This window comes from Porites lutea, chromosome 6 (genome assembly GCF_958299795.1).
Source record: "Porites lutea chromosome 6, jaPorLute2.1, whole genome shotgun sequence".
Lineage (NCBI taxonomy): Eukaryota > Metazoa > Cnidaria > Anthozoa > Scleractinia > Poritidae > Porites > Porites lutea.
The window spans coordinates 6297457-6317467 of NC_133206.1; the positions used below are offsets into that span (position 1 = coordinate 6297457).

The window sequence follows — 20011 nt, forward strand, 5'->3', positions numbered from 1 at the left end:
TCCCCACCGCTTGTATCCCTCCCACACATTATTCTCCCAGGCTCCCACTTCCTGTCCTTCCCACTATGATATTAAATTAGTATAACTATATTTCGGACATGCAAAGATAAGGATTCTGGGGATAGAGCTAGCCTAAACTTCAAAGTGAGAACCTATCAGCACTTGTTCATATTATCTTGTTCACAGTCTTAAAGGAACAGTATCCCGTTACTGCGCATGCACCAAACTTTGATTTTTGGACAGGATGTCACGAAATCAAAATATGCGAGGAGAGTTACAGAATCTTGAAAAATCCGTTTGCATCGCGCTTGGCCGGGTTCAATACGACACTAAAACTTCTCAGGATTATACATCAATGATATTTTGTTCCTGTTAAGCTTTTATTTGGGAAAAATCTGGATTTTTTGGCGTTACTTTTATTGCCGATGGCCGGAGGACCAAAAGATTGGAAGCACTTTGATGCCGATTGAAGGCTTATTTCTTCTGCTAGCTTCCATACAAGCTCAGATAATTGTGAAAGGAATACGCAGAAATGAAACAGCAACAATAAAGACTGTAAGAAAGAAACCGTTGAGACATTGATGTGACTGAGGAGATCTTGTGGAGGGGAGCTTCGTGAAGCAGAATGTTTTGCAACGACGCGTTAGTAAACTTTTAAATGAATCTCCTTACTTCCGACAAAATCGAACAAACACGCGCTACACGTTTTGAAAAACTAGTGACATTAATCATAATATCATTCTTGACTAATCTTTGTTGATGATTCATAGCGTTGAGATTGCATTTTTATTTATGTCTTTCAAACGTTTGAGGCTAGAACACGAGCAAATCAGGCAGATATTACTGGACTTGGAGCGATTGACCTCTGACACGAGTTTCAAATTAGAAAATATGTTTTTAAAGCGAGCGGAACGAGATTTTCGGGTCGCGAGGCGTTCCAGCTAGCGATAAAATCGCGATGAGTCTTCGAACCGCGAGCCAAATTTTTATATAAGACGAAAGACTTCTTCGAAAGTCTAAAATATTACTTGAGAATATAAACAACAAATCTCTGTCGGCGGTGCGGTCCGGAAGGAAATCTTGTCGAGTCAATTTGACAGTTCTATTGTCTTTTGAAGAAAAAACAGATGACGCTCGCGCGTGTGCATAATCGGGACACTGTCCCTTTAATCCACCACTGTGATTTCACGACGAATTTCAGGTCAAAAAAATATAACATTTAGTCGCCTACTGGGTGCAAATATATTTTCAGGCGCAAATTAAGCCGGGCAAAGCCTTAACCAGTCCTAGATGAGATTAGTCTTAAAACGGGGTCATATGATTTTCCTTCATGTACTACTGCTGAATTTGCTGATTATGCAATTGATGGACCTGTTTTTCAATCCACAGATGCAACAGTACTGACTGTGGGCACACCAGCTGGGGAAGCACACTCGCCAATTACATCTGACGGGTTATATCTGATGGCGGGTACGGAAGTCAAAAGTAAAGGAGAAGCTGTTGCCCTGGAAATGGATGTTGAGACAGGAGGGTCTTTAGAAATCATGGTACTCTTCCAATAGACTAATGATAAAGTGTTTTGAAAATAGAACTCATTGTTCATCTTTACTTTACAAAACACCACACTGCTGGTTGATGTTAGTAACCAATAACAATGAAAAAGCCACGGAGATAAGAATCAATCACAGAGCCGGAATGCAGAAAAAATCCAGGTGGGATTCGAACCCGGGACCTTCCGCACCCTAGTCGGATGCTCCAACTACTGAGCTAGTAAAGACTGAGGTGAAGAAGAGTGATTTCTGGGGAGGGGGGGGGGGGAAGGGGGGGTGACCACTAGCTGCATCAAACCGGAATCAAAACAGGGCACTAAGGAACAGGTTTCATGCAATTCTTTTGGAACTTCGTTGCCCTGTTCGATACAAGTGCCAAAAAAGATAAAAGAAGTCAACCCACTACCTTAAATTGCTACCTATATTTATAAAACTAATGCAGTATTGATGAAACGTTGTGAGAAGAAACTGTCGCTAGGCATGATCATCTCAGGGTAGCAAAAGTGCTGTGAGGAACGGAAAATTGCAGTTTGTAAGAAAAATCGCCCAGTGCAACGAGATTGTGATGCAAATGTTACTATTGGCTGCCAGTTTTGTAACAAAATTTTTATTTGTGAGTCATTTTGAAATAACTGTCATCCAAATTTCCCGAGCAGTGTTGTAGGTTTTGTAGTAAACACTAATCACTTACATCGCTAGGTTTATCGACCAACGTGCACGGATTCTACTCAACGATACTGTCCATCAACCAAGACGTGTATCAGCGACATCACTATGTGCACAGACAGTGAGAACAAAACCTGCGACAACGATGCAATCTTCAGTTTCTCTGACGGGCAGTGTGTCGTGCAAAGTATGTCGCTTTGCAAAAACGAAACACTGCCCTATGGAAACTTTGACTACCAACAAATCCATAAATACCTGGTCTACACAACAAGTGGCCCCAAGCGAATTTTGATTGAAGATGAAAATCAGAGATTTCAGCTTCAACCTGGAGATGTCTTTGGCGTGCGTTTCGCTCCCTCGGGACCGACAGGGGCGCTAAAAACCAGTTCATCAGGCTCCTCTTTATTTTATTCCAGTGCAGCTATTAACAAAACTGGTGCAGGAATTCTTCGTGGTAATTACCATCCATTTACAGAGGACAGTCCACAAAATCGTTCCATACTCCCTGCAATCGCTTTGGTCGTGTCCACTGTTTCTGAATCCCGTGTAGAAAGAGCGTATGAAGAGGTTGGACATAAGACCATCGCCTTATCAGTCGGAAATTCCGTTGTTGAAAAATCGATTTGCCTCCAGGAAATGGTCACCGAATTGCAGCTATATATACCGGAAGTCTTCCCTTCGGCGGAATCTGTAAATTTAACCGGCTCTATAACCAAAGGAACTAATGTTACTTTCACCTGGGATTTTGGTGACAACAGCAACGACACGACAAAATTACCATGGGTCACGAAAATATTTGACAACACTGGGGAGAGGACCCTCGGCGTCTTGGCAGGGAATAAGATAGGGGTAGCTGCACTCTGGTGTCAGGTGGTCATTCAAGAGAGAATAGCTGGCTTGAAATTTAAAAACGATTCTTTGAAAGCAATAGAAAACGGGACCACAGCTAGCATTGGCTGGACATTGTTCAATGGATCACACCTTGAATTTAATGTCACCATCACACTCCCTGATGGAAGTATGGAAACAAGGAATTTGACTGACGTCAAAGTGCCAGGTGCAAGGTTTTTTGGACTCTATAAAAGTAACTTTACAATTGTTGGTTGGTACAGTGTAGTCATCACAGCCACCAATAGAGTTAACAATCAAACAATTGCAGGGAACCTTAGCGTACAATATGCAATTCATGGTGTGGTGGTTAAGCATCCACTGATCCTAAAGACCAACGAAACGTTCAACTTCACTGTATTGCCTCATCTAGGAGACGAAATGGCCCGATATACCTTACATACCATGGATGGAAAAACAACGAACAGCACTGATAAAGTTATACCCTATACATACACCGCAGCTGGTAGATACAAAGTAGTATTGATCGCATCCAATGATGTCAGTTCAATGCTTGTGAACTGCACAGAGATTATCGTCCAGGACGTAATCGAAGGCTTGAAATACACTAGCGCTAATCATTCCGTAGCAGTGAACGCTCCGGCAGAAATACACTGGAGGCTTACCCAAGGCTCTGAACTTCTTTTTATCATTGACTATGGTGATGGGAGCCAAAAAATTGTCAACAGGAGTCTCTCAGTTGGCGATATTTTTGTAGCAATTAGCACGCACAATTACACTGAGCCTGGGGAATATCGCGTGGTCATTAATGCGAGTAATCTTGTCGATAGGAAAACAATTAACACCACAGTATATGTGGAGACGCCAGCAGAGGGCCCGGGACTCTCTATATGGCGTACTATGTATTCTAAAGCCCAAGAAAAACTGTGTAAAAAGGAATTGTACATTGAAGCTAATGATTCTGTTACACTGAACGTGACAATTTCAAATGGCACCAACTTAAACGTGGCGATAAATTTTGGAGATAATTCAAGTGATGAATTCAAGTATTTCCACCGAGAGTTTCCGACTTCGGGATGGAGCACCAATCATTCCTACTCCATTGCAGGAAAATACAACATTACGGTGACATTCTTCAACAGAAATCCTTCAAATGTCAGCTACACTTGCCTGCTGATAGTTCAGTATCCAGTTGAACGCGTCATGGTGACCTCAGACTCGCCCAAGAACTCTTCTGATGCGGCAGTGACACTGAATGTATCATTCCCTGGTCCTGAGTTTAAGCCTTCGGGACCCCTCAACTATTACTGGCGATACGGAGATAACAATTACTCGCTGACAGATAATTCAACGACGGTTTACAAGTATCCCAATAAATGTGGGGTCTATATTGCAACTGTTAATGTCTCTAACGAGATAAGTTACAGAGTTGGTTCTGTGGAGGTTATAATACAAGATTCAATCCAAGGACTTGAAATTATCACTAAACATACGGAATATGAGAATCAATCATGCTCAGATTTTACTCTTCGCAAAGATACGTATCCTGTGGAATATGACGTATCTTTTAAAGCCTTTATCACAAACGGTACCAACGTAACTTTTACCTGGAATTTTGAAAACGATGGAGACAAAAGTTACCCGAATAAGACCTTCTTGCATAAGTTCAGTACTTGTGGAGAACACACCAAATGTGAACGCACCATTCGTCTAAAGGCACAGAATAAAGTCAGCGAGATGACAAGTAATGTTAGAATCACGCTGATGGAGAGCATACGTGGTGTTAACCTAACAGACGACGGGCCTACAGTACAGAAAAAGCCAGTAAACTTTACTCTCACAGTGGGTCAGATGGGGGATAATCCCTGTTTTCTACTTAATGCACATGGCGCTAACTATCCAGAACAGTATGAAGAGAATAAATGTGGGAGTCTGACGGATTGCATTGGCAATAATTGTATTCAACATTTTCATGTCACGTATGAAAACGCCAGGAGTTATACTGTTAATTTTAGAGCCAACAATTCAGTATCCTGCATAGAATTAGAACGAACAGTGCTAGTAGGGAGGGGATACTGCGAAATACCCAAAATTAGAGTTCCTGGATTCGAATCCGGTAAAACAAAGACGTTCACACGTTCAGAGAAGATAACTATTGAGACTGACAACGAGATTAAGTGCTTCAATGATACTACCGAATTCAGGTGGAAGATTACAAAGAGATGCGGCACTGATGAAAAAGATCCGATGCCAACTGAATTCACCACACCATTAGCCAAATTGGACTTTCCCGCGGGGAATTTTAGTATTTGCGCAAAGATTGAATTTCAGTTTTCCATCAACATGACTTGGGCAGAAGGATTTTACAATGAGGAGATATTTTCTATTGAAATTATCCCAACTCCTCTCGTGGCAAGTATTTTGGGCGGCTCGAAGAGGACTGTAGGCAGTGACGTTATAGTGCAAATTGATGCTTCTAAGTCAGTGGACCCAGATGAACCAGGAAGCAATTTCGAGTTTGCTTGGTTTTGTAACTTTAGTGGTGGCAAGTTGCCGGAAAATATATCCTCTATTGCGACAAAAAATCCCTTGAGCAATGGAAGCTGTTTCGGATATGCTCCAGGTCAACTTACGGATTTTAACGAAACAAAAATAATAAAGTTAAATACAAGCATGGCGATTCCTAACTCAACATATACTATCAGATTTATCATGGCAAAAAGTGGTCGACAGTCTTTTAAGGATCAAGATATTACCCTTGTTCCTGGTGATCCTCCTGATATGAGCATCGAGTAAGTATATCATATCAATTTTTATTTATACTATGAACTTTCTAAACGTTGCTTATATCTGCCCACAAATTTGCACTTACCGGCTTTCTTTTGGCAATGGCGCATTTTTCATCTTCTTCTTTCTGAATATCCAACCAATTCCATAATTTCACAAATTTGAACTTTTGTGACGTCACACTTTTCCTCTCTATATCCTGTATCTAATTTTCCAACATTAGTTCAAGAAATAGCGCAATACTGAAAGCAACGGAACATTATCAGACAAAAAACGATATCAAAGCCAATGAATTTAAATGTGTGCCGCTAGCGTTGTTGGACTGGGAGTTCGATGGGTTTGTTTGCAGTTTCATACTAGTGAGGGTTGACGCTAATCTCGTACCCAGATCTCTTGTTGACGAAGCCGAAGGCGAGATCTGGTCAAATCCGATTTGTACACGTGATAGCCTGTCAGGAATGTGACAGGCGATGAAAGAGCGGATGCTCGAAATAATCCTCAGTTTTAGACGTGTTAAAGAACGAATTTGAGAGAGACGTGACGTTTTCTCTAAAAAAATAAAAACGCGGTTATACGCATACCTTAAGAGACTGGTCAAAAAGTATGGGGGGTGGGCTAGAGCAGAGAGGGGGTGGGTCATGAGGTTTTGAGCCTTGTGCAAGGGGTGGGTCGTGTAATTTTCAGCTACCCTTAGGGGGTGGGTCATAGAGAACATAAAACACAGCTAGATGGAGTTATTGTTAAAAATATTCTCAAACTTGTTGCGTCCTTTTTAAAATGCATGATTTTTCTTTCTTTTTTTTTCACATTTCATTGCTGTTTTAAATCCTGGTACCTTGGTGTGGTTACCCGGCCTATGTTGTTACATATATTCTAGAAAGGAATCAAAGAAAGAAACTCGAAAGAAATACGTATCAATAATAAGCAGAAAAATTAACGCAAACCTAACAAATGTATTCAAAATATCAGAAACTTTTACATAGAAGTATTAGATGTATCGCGCTCCAGTCCAAAGACTCGTTTATCTTAAGAAAAACTAAGTGGACTGTATCAGCGCCCTTCGGAGAATGATCTTGGCTGACGCACAGCATAAATCTTTATTCATGAAGAAGGTTAAAGATCGGTACACACTAAGCGACAAGTTGCAGCAACACGTCGCGGCGACCGATCACTCCATGTGTACAGGTCGGGCGACTAGTTGCAGCAACAAGGTGAGCAGACACGTCGCAGCGACAAATCGCTTCGTGTGTACTGGAGAATTTTTGTGAAAATCTTTGTCTCCGCAACAGAATTTTGTCGCTGTAACAAGTCGCAAAAAATCAAATCAGACTGAATCTGTGCGACTTGTTGCGGCGACAAATTCTGTTGCAGCGACAAAGATTTTCACCAAAATTCTCCAGTACACACGAAGGGATTTGTCGCTGCAATATGTCGCCGCGACATGTCGCTGCAACTTGTCGCCTAGTGTGTACCGACCTTTAGTCTAAGCTACAACTCAAATCTGAAGATCACACTATCTCGCACGAAAATTCAACATCCTGGAAACAACATTTTGTAGCTGAGCCCAGGGCTTAAATATAACAGGAAATAATCACATTCAAGGACAAAGAAACTATATGCATGTAGTAATTCAGATCTAGGCATTTCGAAGAAACCAAACAAACTATGAGTAATATGCAACTGCATCTGAGATCAAGTCCTATCAGAAACACCTACAGAAGCATAAATCGCAGGAAATAATTACTCAAAGTGCTTGAAAGAAACCAGCTTCATGACCTCTATTTGTAAGACTATTTAGTGTGGCAAAAATAATATCTACTCAGTCAGAATTTAGAATGTTCCATGCGCTGTGTAGTGCGAGTGACCTACGTGCGAGAGAGAAGAGAAGAAAAATCTCCCTTTTTCCCAAGCAAACTCTAAGGACACGTTTCACATTATCACGAGGTTATGAGTCGTGTTTGGCCTGTCAACACTTTGTTTCCAACCTTATGAAGCGAGGCAAGAGGCTAGAGAGTTATGATTTGGTCATGCACAGAACAAGGTTTATTGAATTATTAAGAGGAAACCAAAAATCCATGTTTTAATACTAGGGAGTGTGTCATGTAATTTCCACTCTTGCTTTGGGGGTGGGTCAGTCATTTTTGTGCCGAAGGGAGTGGGTAGGACATTTTTTTTTTCGATCAACCACACTTGCAAATGCTCCGGCCCACCTTCCCTATACTTTTTAACCAGTGCTTAAGTATGAACCAATTAAGTTGTTGTTGTTGTTTTTCTTTGTAACATCAAATTCAAAGTGACAGCTAGTTAGGTTAAATTTTATTATGATCATTCGCTAAAAGCTCAAAGCAGTATCCATCAACTTCTACGCAGAATTATTTTTACCCTTTTCAAAACTCTTAATTTTGATACAGGGAGAGAGTTCTAAAAAGTCTTTAATTTAAAGATGAGATAAAAATGGATTTTCCTGTTATATCAACTACTTCGTGAGTGAAAACATTTATTTGAGCAGAACTGAAGACCTGCTGTTACGAAAAATTGTATTGCGTGACTAGCGTGACTTTCTAGAAGCTTCGCGAGAGTTCGTAGTTTGTTTATTTTAGGATCTTGCGTAGGCGCTTCTAAAAGCGGTATATTTTGTAATCTTTCTATAATTAGACTATCTGGAATGTTCTAGAACTTTATTGTTAAAGTATATAAGTAGGCTAGTTCGAGTTAAGGTTTAACTAGTTTTCACAAGCGAAGAGAGTTTGACGTTGGTCGTGTTTAGTCACGTGTGACGAAAGCAGAGTTTATCCAAGTTGGCGGAGGCCGTGTAAGTTTATCGAGTTAAGTGCTGTTGTGGAGTTTTACTTGTGGAAACTACGTTCATTTGTGGAATAAATCTTCTTGTTACTGTTCCGACCACCCTGCATTCAGTTTGGTTTGCAAGCTACCCGTCCTCTGAAAGATTACCCGCGTAACACTTGCAAAGAATTAATTGCACACGCCATAGCGCGTAGGAGACGACACTCACGTCATTCGCTCACAATCTAGCCGATCAAAAAACTTAAATTTCCTTTCTTAAACAGTAAGATCTCGCCTTGGGCTTTGTAAACAAGAAATCTGGTACGAGATTGGGTCGACGCGGCAAAAAAAAAAAGCATTAGAAAGTGATTTGTAAAGGAAAGAAAACGCTGACCAAGCCGAGTGTTTCATCGTTTTTTCTGCTTGCTTGCTTGCTGTGGGCAGTTTGAAATTTTTTTTTTTTTGATAGCTGATAATAATATTTCTCTTGTTTGTCAGTTGAATGTAAAAAAAATAGATTCATATTGTCGCTTTTTAAGGCACAGTTGCATCGTGAAGGTTGCTAGGAAATCGTAGCGCGAAAACAAGGCTATGGTGATTATAAATCAACTAGAAGAACAACCACCAACAATGAAAGCAGTTCTCAGTGTTCAGTTTGGTACATTTGGCAGTTTTACTCTTCAAATTTAAGCCATTTTGTTTTGATGTCTTTTGAAGTCTTTGAAGTTGTACCTTCTGCTCATTAAAGATTTTGACTATGGTAAAGGAGAGCGATTTGTTTGTTTCTTTTTTTTTTATTTCTTTAACATACTGACTTGGACTGCGCCTAATTCCAATTGCTCTTTCAATATCTAACTTAATGGTGGTCACCCTTTATGATTTTTTCATCGCTGCTTGCTTTTAATTTCAGGTGTGTTAAAAACTGCAAGGAAAAATTAAACCCATCGGAGAAATTTTCATTAAAAGGAAAAGGGAAGTCGAAAGGTAACCGAGAGATAAATTACGACTGGAGCGTTCAAATATGTGATACATCCAATGGCAACTGTTCTTTAGATAAAAAGAGACTAGAGGATTACCTCGCAGTGCCAAATCTGAGGTCAGAAACTTTGGTCATACGGCCGGATTATTTTAAAGGTACTTACGAATATTGGTTGTGAAATGTAATTCTTTCACTTAAATAATCTTTACTTTTGCCGACGAATTTTTGTTGTTCTTTTTATCGCAATAGTTTAAATTTGTCCATGACTCTTACTCAAAAAGCGCAGGGGGTGTGATAGAAAGAAGACTGTAGCCCAGGGAAAATAAGGAGTTTCAGCATCGACGACGGCAACGACAACAAGAACGTCACAAACGCAATAGCTTTAATTGTTGGCTTCACACTAGATTACTCAAGTATAATCCAAGTGTACTTGGAACCTTCTTTGAGTGTGAAGGGGTAAAATGTACCTATTTCAAATGTTACTTGGTGACCATGGAAAGCCAATGTTCGTTTCCAAGTGTGGTCTACACCACACTTGACCAATAAGAAATGGAAACCATGTGCACGCGAAGTGCACGCGCAGCTGTTTCAAGATTCTAATGAACGGACAGATGCACATTCATGTCTCGGTCTGCGAAGAGCATTTGCGGAAGAGGCCAAGCCCAGAACTTATGGCGAATTTTTTTTTTTTGCCAAAGGAGGGTTGTTCAGTCATTCTAGTGAAATGATGAGAGAGAATTCGCTTGTTCTTTTTTTCCTGCCGCTTCTAAGTACTTGTAAAAAAATGAAGCACATAAGCATCTGTTTTACAGTAAACTGAAACCCTTTGAGTTAAATTAAAAAGTAATGAAAAATAAATACTAAACAACAAAAAACTCTTCTTCAGAGCAAAGGCCTCATAGTTTTAACTTTTGACGCGAGCAATCACGTTTGTGATATGCATAAATGATTTTAGTGTAAAAGATAATTGACAGCTTGTACTTCAAGTAAATATACTTTGTTAACAAGTATGAAGCCATGTTTTCTACAGAGCGACTTAAGATTTTTAAGTGCAGTTGAATCAAGTGCTTACTTGAAACTAACTCAGCTTCTAGTGTGAAGCCAAGTAATAAGCCAAAACAACAATTCTGCGCGTGCAACACACTTTTTGTACATTTCTTTGCCGTCACTGCAGTCGAGTACAACGTGAAATTCCCTGCCGTAAATACACCACGAAGAAGAAAAACTTTGGTGTTTTGGATGGACGGTCGCTTATCGGAGGCGGTCGCTTACGAGAAGTAGTCGCACATGGATTTTTTAAGGAGTTTAGTCTGTATTTACTTTCGTCTCAGTGGGTTCCAGTCCTCGCTCGTATGCAATTCTGCCATAATCTGAATACCTGTTCTGACAACCAAAGTGTGGCACAGAACCTATCCCATATGTAACATTTCACTTTCCAGATCGGCACGGCGTAGCTTTGCTGTAGTTAAAGAAATCCCTCCGAATCACTGGAGTAGTTATGTGTGAACAGAAGCCCTATCCGGTATGGTTTTGTGCCGGCACGAGAGATGTCCGGTGTAGAATGAACAAAGGCTTTTAAGCTTATTTGGCTGTTTTTCCCTTCCTATGGTTTTCACCATCTTTAGTAGCCACAGCTCAAAAGTTACCCGCTAGCTTTTCTGCGCATATGACACGCATGCAAATTAGAGCTATGTAGCAGTCCTGGCCGGATAACCCGACTTGTTTATCTAGGATGTCCTTTCCTTTGTGTTTATAATCTCTTACCGACCTTTTTTTCTTGATAGATGATATGAAATACACGGTTACATTGAGTGGAAATGTTAAAGGTGGAGCAACAGGCAAAAGCAGTTACGATGTTGTGGTGAACAAGGCTCCAGCAAATGGCGAATGTAGTGTATCTCACGAAGAAGGGGAACCGCTAAAAACTCTATTTACCATAACTTGTAAAGACTTCAAAGATCCAGAAGTGCCTCTAACGTACACATTCTTCTACAAGAAAGCCGTAGGAGGTCCTCTATCAACTTTAGACCAGAGCCTTAGTCCCGTTGTCAAAGATTTCCGCCTATCAAGTGGACTGGAAGCAAACGATTACAAATATAATTTTGTCGTGAAGGTAACGGACAAATTAGGAGCATCTGTCGATTACGAGATCCCCGAGACTGTTAAGGTGGGTATCGTTATATCAGTCAGGCCATTATCTTTCTCAATATTATTTTTGTCGTTCTAGTTGATTGACATCTCCCTGTACCAAACGGCGTGGGTGGCTCCAGCCAAGCGCCACGCCAGCTCGGATTGAACAAGCCTGAACCATACAGTGAATCGTAACGTCACCAAGAGTCTAGACTAAGTTTGATTTTTTCTGGCCCCATATACACGTATCCGGATGAACGCATGCAGATTCTGTCTGTCCATTTTCTAAAAAAAAAAAGCGTCCACACATAGCGTTTTCGAATGATTTTTACCAGTTCACACGGAAACACTAAAACGATGACAGAAACAATAGCACCCCTCACAGGGTATGCGTGATGGTAGTGGTATAATTATAATATTTGAGAACCTCGGATTTCGTCCACCTTTACTGCGAAAATGAGAAGCTAGAGTTCTCCATTCTGGAGAAGGGTTCTGAAAAGATGCGTTTTGTGACCGTTTTAATCTTACCGCGCACGTGTGGAAGGTATGCTACACCGGAGGAAAGATCTCTCTTTTCAAGCAAAACCGGACACAGTACGCGTGGCCCCCATGGTTCTCCACTTATGTCCAGGATCGATCTTGTTAGCAAAAATTTGCTAGCAAATTGCTTTCGCAATTGTCGCAAAAGAAATAACTGAGAAAAAATTATGTCAGAAAATCACTAACAAATATCGCAAAAATCGCAAAAATAACAAATCTAACAAGAATCAAGACTTGGAAACTGAAGAAGCCAAGAAGGGCCCCGAAATGTTCGCAAATATCGCAAAAATCGCAAAAGTAACAAGGATTTTTCATGTTACCAAGAAATAATTGAGAAAAAATTATGTCAGAAAATCACTAACAAATATCGCAAAAATCGCAAAAATAACAAATCTAACAAGAATCAAGACTTGGAAACTGAAGAAGCCAAGAAGGGCCCCGAAATGTTCGCAAAAATCGCAAAAGTAACAAGGATTTTTTTTGCTAGCTAAAAACACCAGTGACAAATATCGCAAAAATCGCAAAAATAACAAATCTAACAAGAATCAAGACTTGGAAACAGAAGAAGCCAAGAAGGGCCCTGAAATGTCCGCAAATATCGCAAAAATCGCAAAAGTAACAACGATTTTTCATGTTAGCTAAGTAAACGGGTCATAAGATATACCCATAGTTTTTTAAAACAGGGATTGCCGAAAGTAACAAGAATTTTACTGCCATGTAAGACGATTTAGTACCAAATATGGCAAAATACCACAAATTGCGCTAGAGTAACAAGAATAGGCAAGAATTGTTGAAGGGCAAGAAAGGGGCCAAGAACACCCGCGTACCACTGTTTTTCCCTAATAGTAATGGTTGTCTTAACTGGGATACGGTCTTTTCCAGTAATTTTGTAATGCGTTCCATTTTCGCGAAAATGAAATCACCACTTACAAACGTGACACTATTTATAATTACTGACAGTACCAAAATACTGTAATATCAATCTGTGTATGCTTCGTTCTTCCATCAACATACAGCTACAATGCATAAAAAAGAGTGCCGCCCACAGAAGGGGGCAAATTTTAAGCAATAAAGGGGGTTGGTAGCAGAACTTTCATGCCCAAGAACCCACCGCAACCATCGTTCAAAATATCAACAATAGCACATTGGGGGAAAGAAAACAGCCATTATACATGAATGTTGCTGTGCAATACTCAAAGTTTTTTAAGCAGGGATTGCCAGTGACCTGGTAATCCTTCCCTTCCTAGAATTTTGCTAAATTTGTTATTACTAGCAAGAAAAATCCTTGCTATATTTGCGATTTTTGCGATATTTGGGGACATTTCTGGGCCCTTCTTGGCTTCTTCTTTTTCTAAGTCTAGAATTTTGTTAAATTTGTTATTCTTGCAACTTTGCGATATTTGTCATGGGTGTTTTTAGCTAGCAAGAAAAATCCTTGTTATATTTGCGATTTTTGCGATATTTGCGGACATTTCGGGGCCCTTCTTGGCTTCTTCTTTTTCTAAGTCTAGAATTTTGTTAAATTTGTTATTCTTGCGATTTTTGCGATATTTGTCATGGGTGTTTTTAGCTAGCAAGAAAAATCCTTGTTATATTTGCGATTTTTGCGATATTTGCGGACATTTCGGGGCCCTCCTTGGCTTCTTCTTTTTCTAAGTCTTGTCTCTTGTTAGATTTGTTATTTTTGCGATATTTGTCATGGGTGTTTTTAGCTAGCAAGAAAAATCCTTGTTATATTTGCGATTTTTGCGATATTTGCGGACATTTCGGGGCCCTTCTTGGCTTCTTCTTTTTCTAAGTCTAGAATTTTGTTAAATTTGTTATTTTTGCGATTTTTGCGATATTTGTCATGGGTGTTTTTTAGCTACCAAGAAAGATCCTTGTTATATTTGCGATTTTTGCGGACATTTCGGGGCCCTTGTTGGCTTTTTCTTTTTCTAAGTCTTGATTCTTGTTAGATTTGTTATTCTTGCGATTTTTGCGATATTTGTCATGGGTGTTTTCAGCTAGCAAGAAAAATCCTTGTTATATTTGCGATTTTTGCGATATTTGCGGACATTTCGGGGCCCTTCTTGGCTTCTTCTTTTTCTAAGTCTAGAATTTTGTTAAATTTGTTATTTCTGCGATTTTTGCGATATTTGTCATGGGTGTTTTTAGCTAGCAAGAAAAATCCTTGTTATATTTGCGATTTTTGCGATATTTGCGGACATTTCGGGGCCCTCCTTGGCTTCTTCTTTTTCTAAGTCTTGAATCTTGTTAGATTTGTTACTTTTGCGATTTTTGCGATATTTGTCATGGGTGTTTTTAGCTAGCAAGAAAAATCCTTTTTATAAAAAATCCTTGTTATATTTGCGATTTTTGCGATATTTGCGGACATTTCGGGGCCCTCCTTGGCTTCTTCTTTTTCTAAGTCTTGATTCTTGTTAGATGTGTTATTTTTGCGATTTTTGCGATATTTGTTATGGGTGTTTGTAGCTAGCAAGAAAAATCCTTGTTACATTTGCGATTTTTGCGATATTGCGGACATTTCGGGGCCCCTCTTGGCTTCTTTGCTTTCTAAGTCAGGAATTTTGTTACATTTGTTATTTTTGCGATTTTTGCGATATTTGTCATGGGCGTTTGTAGCTAGCAAGAAAAATCCTTGTTATATTTGCGATTTTTGCGATATTTGCGGACATTTCGGGGCCCCTCTTTGGTTCTTTACTTTCTAAGTCAGGAATTTTGTTACACTTGTTATTTCTGCGATTTTTGCGATATTTGTCATAGGTGTTTTTAGCTAGCAAGAAAAATCCTTGTTATATTTGCGATTTTTGCAATATTTGCGGACATTTCGGGGCCCTTCTTTGGCGTCTTTTTTTCTAAGTCTTGATTCTTGTCAGATGTGTTATTCTTGCGATTTTTGCGATTTTTGTTAGTGATTTTCTGACATAATTTTTTCTCAATTATTTCTTTTGCGACAATTGCGAAAAACATTTGCTAGCAAATTTTTGCTAACAAGATCGATCCTGGACATATCTCCCCATGGTACTCGTATGTACAAGCCATATAGGTATGTGCCGCCTCAAAGGGCGGCGCAAAGTTTTTGCGCCGTTTTGGTATGAACGGGTATAGACTTTGTCCATTAGGATCTGGAATCGGGTACGGTTCTCGATACTTCAAATAGCCCACGTTCGATATATCAAAATTCTAACGTAACTCTGAGGTAGGATAAGGTTTTCAAACTTTCCACGACTCCACTGTCTCGCAATTCCTCGAAAAGACTTGAGCGGAAAGAAAACCAAATCAAATATAGAAATATGACCAGAAAGCCCCGGAGTCATGTTAGATTTTGTCTCAAGCGTGGCCTATTGCCAAAGACATTTCCGAGAAAGAGCTTTGATCTTTTTTTGACAGGTTAAGCCGAATGAAGAGAAACCGACTGCTAAGGATCTTACAAAACTATTAGACGAAAATCTGGGCGAAATAACTGCTGGTGGCAACTTAAACCTGAAACTGTCTTTTGTATCAAGTTTCGCCCAAGCATTAAACGAAAAAGATACTGAAGAGGAAAGTGATGAAGATATCGAGGCAAACAAAGAGGTAATTACGTTTTTTTTTATGTTCTGTTATTACCGGGGGGGGGGGGGGGGCGGGTGGGGAGCTGTCTTTAAGGAAATCTGTGGTACAGTCCGCCTGCCAGTATGACGTCACGTCTCGCGTCAGTGACTTTCAAAATGGCGAGCAAAGTTTTTATCAAAGGGACGGATAAAAATTTCGATTTCATCAGGGAAATATTGTTCCGATTTCATGGATTTGGAGATTTTAAGGTTTCTTTTGTCATAGAAAACTAGACTTAAGTACACTTTTTGAATGAAATGTCCAGTGGCGTAATGAATTTTAAAGTTTCCCAGTTCTATCGTCGAGCAAATTTTACGGGCGATCATACCGACCGGTCACACGTTTGTGGGCCAGTGCACAGCGATATTAAGCTGTAGAAGGTTCATCAAAGGATGTATTATACTTTACGTTGTGCGCATTTTCAGCTCTCCAGAGCTAGTGGAACCCCATATCATTCCTCTCAAAGTTCGCTTGGTTGTAGCGTTGAAAGAGGAAACTAAATGACAGGTATTTGTTAGAGACTGTGAGCATTGAATCTTATTGCTTTATCGCATTTCAATACTGTATTGGGCATACACCTGTAATTCTGTAATTAAATCCCGAAAACCAATAAAAGGTTTCGTTTAATTATTTTTGGAGGGCAAACTCAGTGGAGATTTTAGGGTAATAATATTGATGATTAAGACGATCGATGTACAAAAGGCAAAGTGGCAGGGGCACCCAACGACAATTTGCGGAAAATATCTGTTCGGAAGAGGATTTGAGATCTAGAATGTTCGGAACATTTTTTCCAAAATTTCTTGCTTGTCTGCCTCTCCTAGGATTTTCGAACATCTAAAAAATGGTATAATTTCCCATTTTTAACGGATTTTTACCCTAAAAAGATCATCTAAAATTTTCGGGAGCCTCTTTTCGGGCTTAAAGGTTTCGAAAAGGTAGGTTTTGATCCCTATTATTTTCGAATCACCACACTTTCAGCTAGGAAATCCGAACAGATGAAATATTTTTAGGGGATAAAAATATGCCTATATGTACCGTTTTAATACTAAAATACGTTTAACAATGCTATGCTTAAGTGGTTTTGAAGTATATTCTCGTTGGGTGCCCCTGAAGTGGGTCACTAGTGGGTGTTGGGTGTAAATTCGTATAGTTTGTGGTGTACTGTGTGTTGTCTGTCATGATGTCGACTAACATTGAAAAAAAATTCAGCTGTTTTAGAGAAGGGACATGTCCTGGCAGCTTATGGTTTTTATCTAGTCGTATTGCTTGGCCAGTATGCAGATCATAGCTTTTGAAACCCCTTTCAAACAAAACTTCGGACTTAAGCTTAAAGTATATATTGATCCAAGTGCATGACCAGCAAGGTCAGCAGTAAGAATAAAAAAAAAGGAGACCAAGCAGAAAAAAACGGTACAAACAAACAGTAAACAGCGGCGCCGGGAGTCGAACCCAGTTTATCTGCACGTGCAAGCAACTCTTTGACCACTGCACCACAGTGACACGCATGATTTGAAGAGTTAATTTTGTCATATCAAAACCATTTTTCTCTGCCATAGACGCTGTTTGAAGCTGGTGGAGCGGTATTTATCATGAATTCAAATATACATTTGAGGAAAATTAGCTTAAGCGCGTCTTTCAAAGCTATTTTGCATCATTTCGGGTTCAACAGGCCGACTCGATGTACATAATCGATCGAACTAAATTAGGAGATCAACAGAGGCCCACACTCTAAAGGAATTACTGATATGAAGTTAGGCCCGTTTAATTAGCAAAAGAATAGATGAAATACATGGGTGATCTGAGAATAGAACCTCCGATTCTGGAGACTAGACCGTGCATATTTTAGAGAAAAAAAAAAGATTGAAGTTTTGATGACCGTGCCGGTCCGGTGAAATAGATGGCGCGGATCCCGCAACACTGCACGCAAAACAAATTAACAAAATTATACAATCACGGACACAAAATATCAAAACGGTTTACACAAGCAGATTATAGCAACACCAAAGCTCACATACATTCGATCAAATAAGTGATATATAGCGATATTTGCTACGACCAGTTGCAAAAATGTTGAGATACTCCCACGGAAAAACGACCTCTCTTGCTTCAAATCGCTCCTGGTCACAGGTCTGTAAAGGCCGGTTTACACGCTACGATTTGTCGGCCCGATCTGTCGGCCCGACAGTGTCGGAGCGCAAATCGTACGTGTATTTTAACACCCGATCCAAAGGCCCGACTTGAAGAATGTTTTGTAGCCCTCGTTCTTTCTTAAAGCGGTGTTTTTAATCCGCATGCGCACTGAATGTTGCTCTCAGGAAAAAAATGGCTGACTATCACAATTTATGGGCGCTTTATTCATCATTAGCAGCAGCAACAACGTCACTGCTGTTACTTGCTGCAGCATTATTAAGAAACAAAAAGAGACGAAAAAGAAAAACACGATGTGCTTGGGTGAAAAATTGGCATCGAACTGAAGCCGGGGCATTTCACCAACTTATGGCAGAACTGAAGGTGATTGCTTTGGTGCTGTCGACCTCTTTGTCAAATCCAAGTTGTTCATTCAGTGATCTGGCTATATGAGTTCTCGCAATCTCTCTTTTATTCTTGTCATGGTAATCTTTACTCCCCTTGTCAAATAGACACGGATGTTTAAACCATTCACTTATCAGAAGGGAGATTTCTTCCTCTTGGAAACTGCGCGACTTTGGCCTCTTCGGAGTCTTCTTGTCCGCCATTTTGATTGCTTCTGATTTATACGCATGCTCTCTGCTCAAAATTTTGATCGACATGTCGGCTTCTTTGAAAGTGTCGGCCCGACTACACAAAAATCTGTTGCACTGCAACAGATTTTCTGAATCGGGCCGATTTTCGTTTTCACGAATCGGCCGTAAATCGGGTGTCAAAATACACGTACGATTTGCGCTCCGACACTGTCGGGCCGACAGATCGGGCCGACAAATCGTAGCGTGTAAACCGGCCTTAAAATATAATACTGACCTCCCTCCTCCCTCCCATTCAAAGCTGTTCGTCCAAGTTTTGAGTATGGTCTTGTATTACTAGCAACTTTGATAAGGGGTGGAGGGGGGATCACAAGCACAAGATCATGGACAGGCCATTTATGCCAAAATACGGTACAGTGTCTCAAGTACTTTTGCAACTGGTTGTCTCATTTAACGTTTACTTCAACAAGCGATTTCCACGTCTTAAATTCCCAAAACGAAGACTATAGCGACATAAATAAATAGAATGGCACTTTGTGTTGCTTTTCCCAGCCGATACATCATTGTCATTGAGAGCAAACTACCTAAAAAAACGTTTAAGAATGTAGTGACTTGTAAATTTTGCCTCAGTTTTGTTGTAACGCATGCGTTATTATCTACCGTGACATAGCTTAAAGTTTCGGCGTTGTCATTAAACTCTGAGAAGCGCGAATGCATAATCACAGCATAATTTTCCTTTTCTTGGTATTTAGAGATACTATAGTTGCGAATAAAGCTGCCAAACCTTCGTTTTCACCCCTGTATCTGTAACGCAATGGTATTTGATATGCAATGGCGTTATGTCATCGGTATATCGCGTGACTTATTTTTTAACATCGCTGTTAAAGTAAAACCGTTCAGCTTTTTTCATCTACTACGGTAAAAATAAGATGGTTATTAAAGTCCGTTAGAGCTAGAGAGTAGAAAAAGTTGTGTGCTATGTTAATTTCTATTTTCTGACAGTCTACCATCATCCACGGTCTACCATTCTGCAACAGTAAGAAATATGATATATTATTATATTTATCCGGAAACTCATAAGGGGTTGAAACGTGTAACTCTCATATGTTTGCTTTGTCCGATGCTCGTGATTATTCATTTTAGAAAGTACCATATTTGGAACGAGAAGAAGAGATAACTGACCAATCAGACTTCGTAAACAACGTGACGTAATTTTCCTTAAGGTTCCCGCGCCCGCTGAAAAAAATGGCCGACAAACGGGGGAAAAACTCCCGAAAGCCGAGAAAGCTTTCAAAGGTTGAAACCAGAAATCTTACCGAAACACTGAGTAGGATATTATTGCCTTACCACCCGGGCCAAACATAGCATTATGAAACCCATCGACGTCCTCGCAACTTCTTGAAGTTGTC

The 20011-nt window shown here is 39.9% G+C and overlaps 1 protein-coding gene across 1 annotated transcript in view; it reads left to right on the plus strand.

The window, feature by feature from the left end:
• LOC140941817 (uncharacterized) overlaps positions 1-20011 on the plus strand; it is a 71522-nt gene that overhangs the window by 18847 nt on the left and 32664 nt on the right. The window contains exons 10-13 of the mRNA XM_073390828.1: positions 1390-1547; positions 2250-4989; positions 11400-11782; positions 15679-15864. Coding sequence (XP_073246929.1) covers positions 1390-1547; positions 2250-4989; positions 11400-11782; positions 15679-15864 — 3467 coding nt within the window. The remainder of the gene's footprint in view (positions 1-1389; positions 1548-2249; positions 4990-11399; positions 11783-15678; positions 15865-20011) is intronic.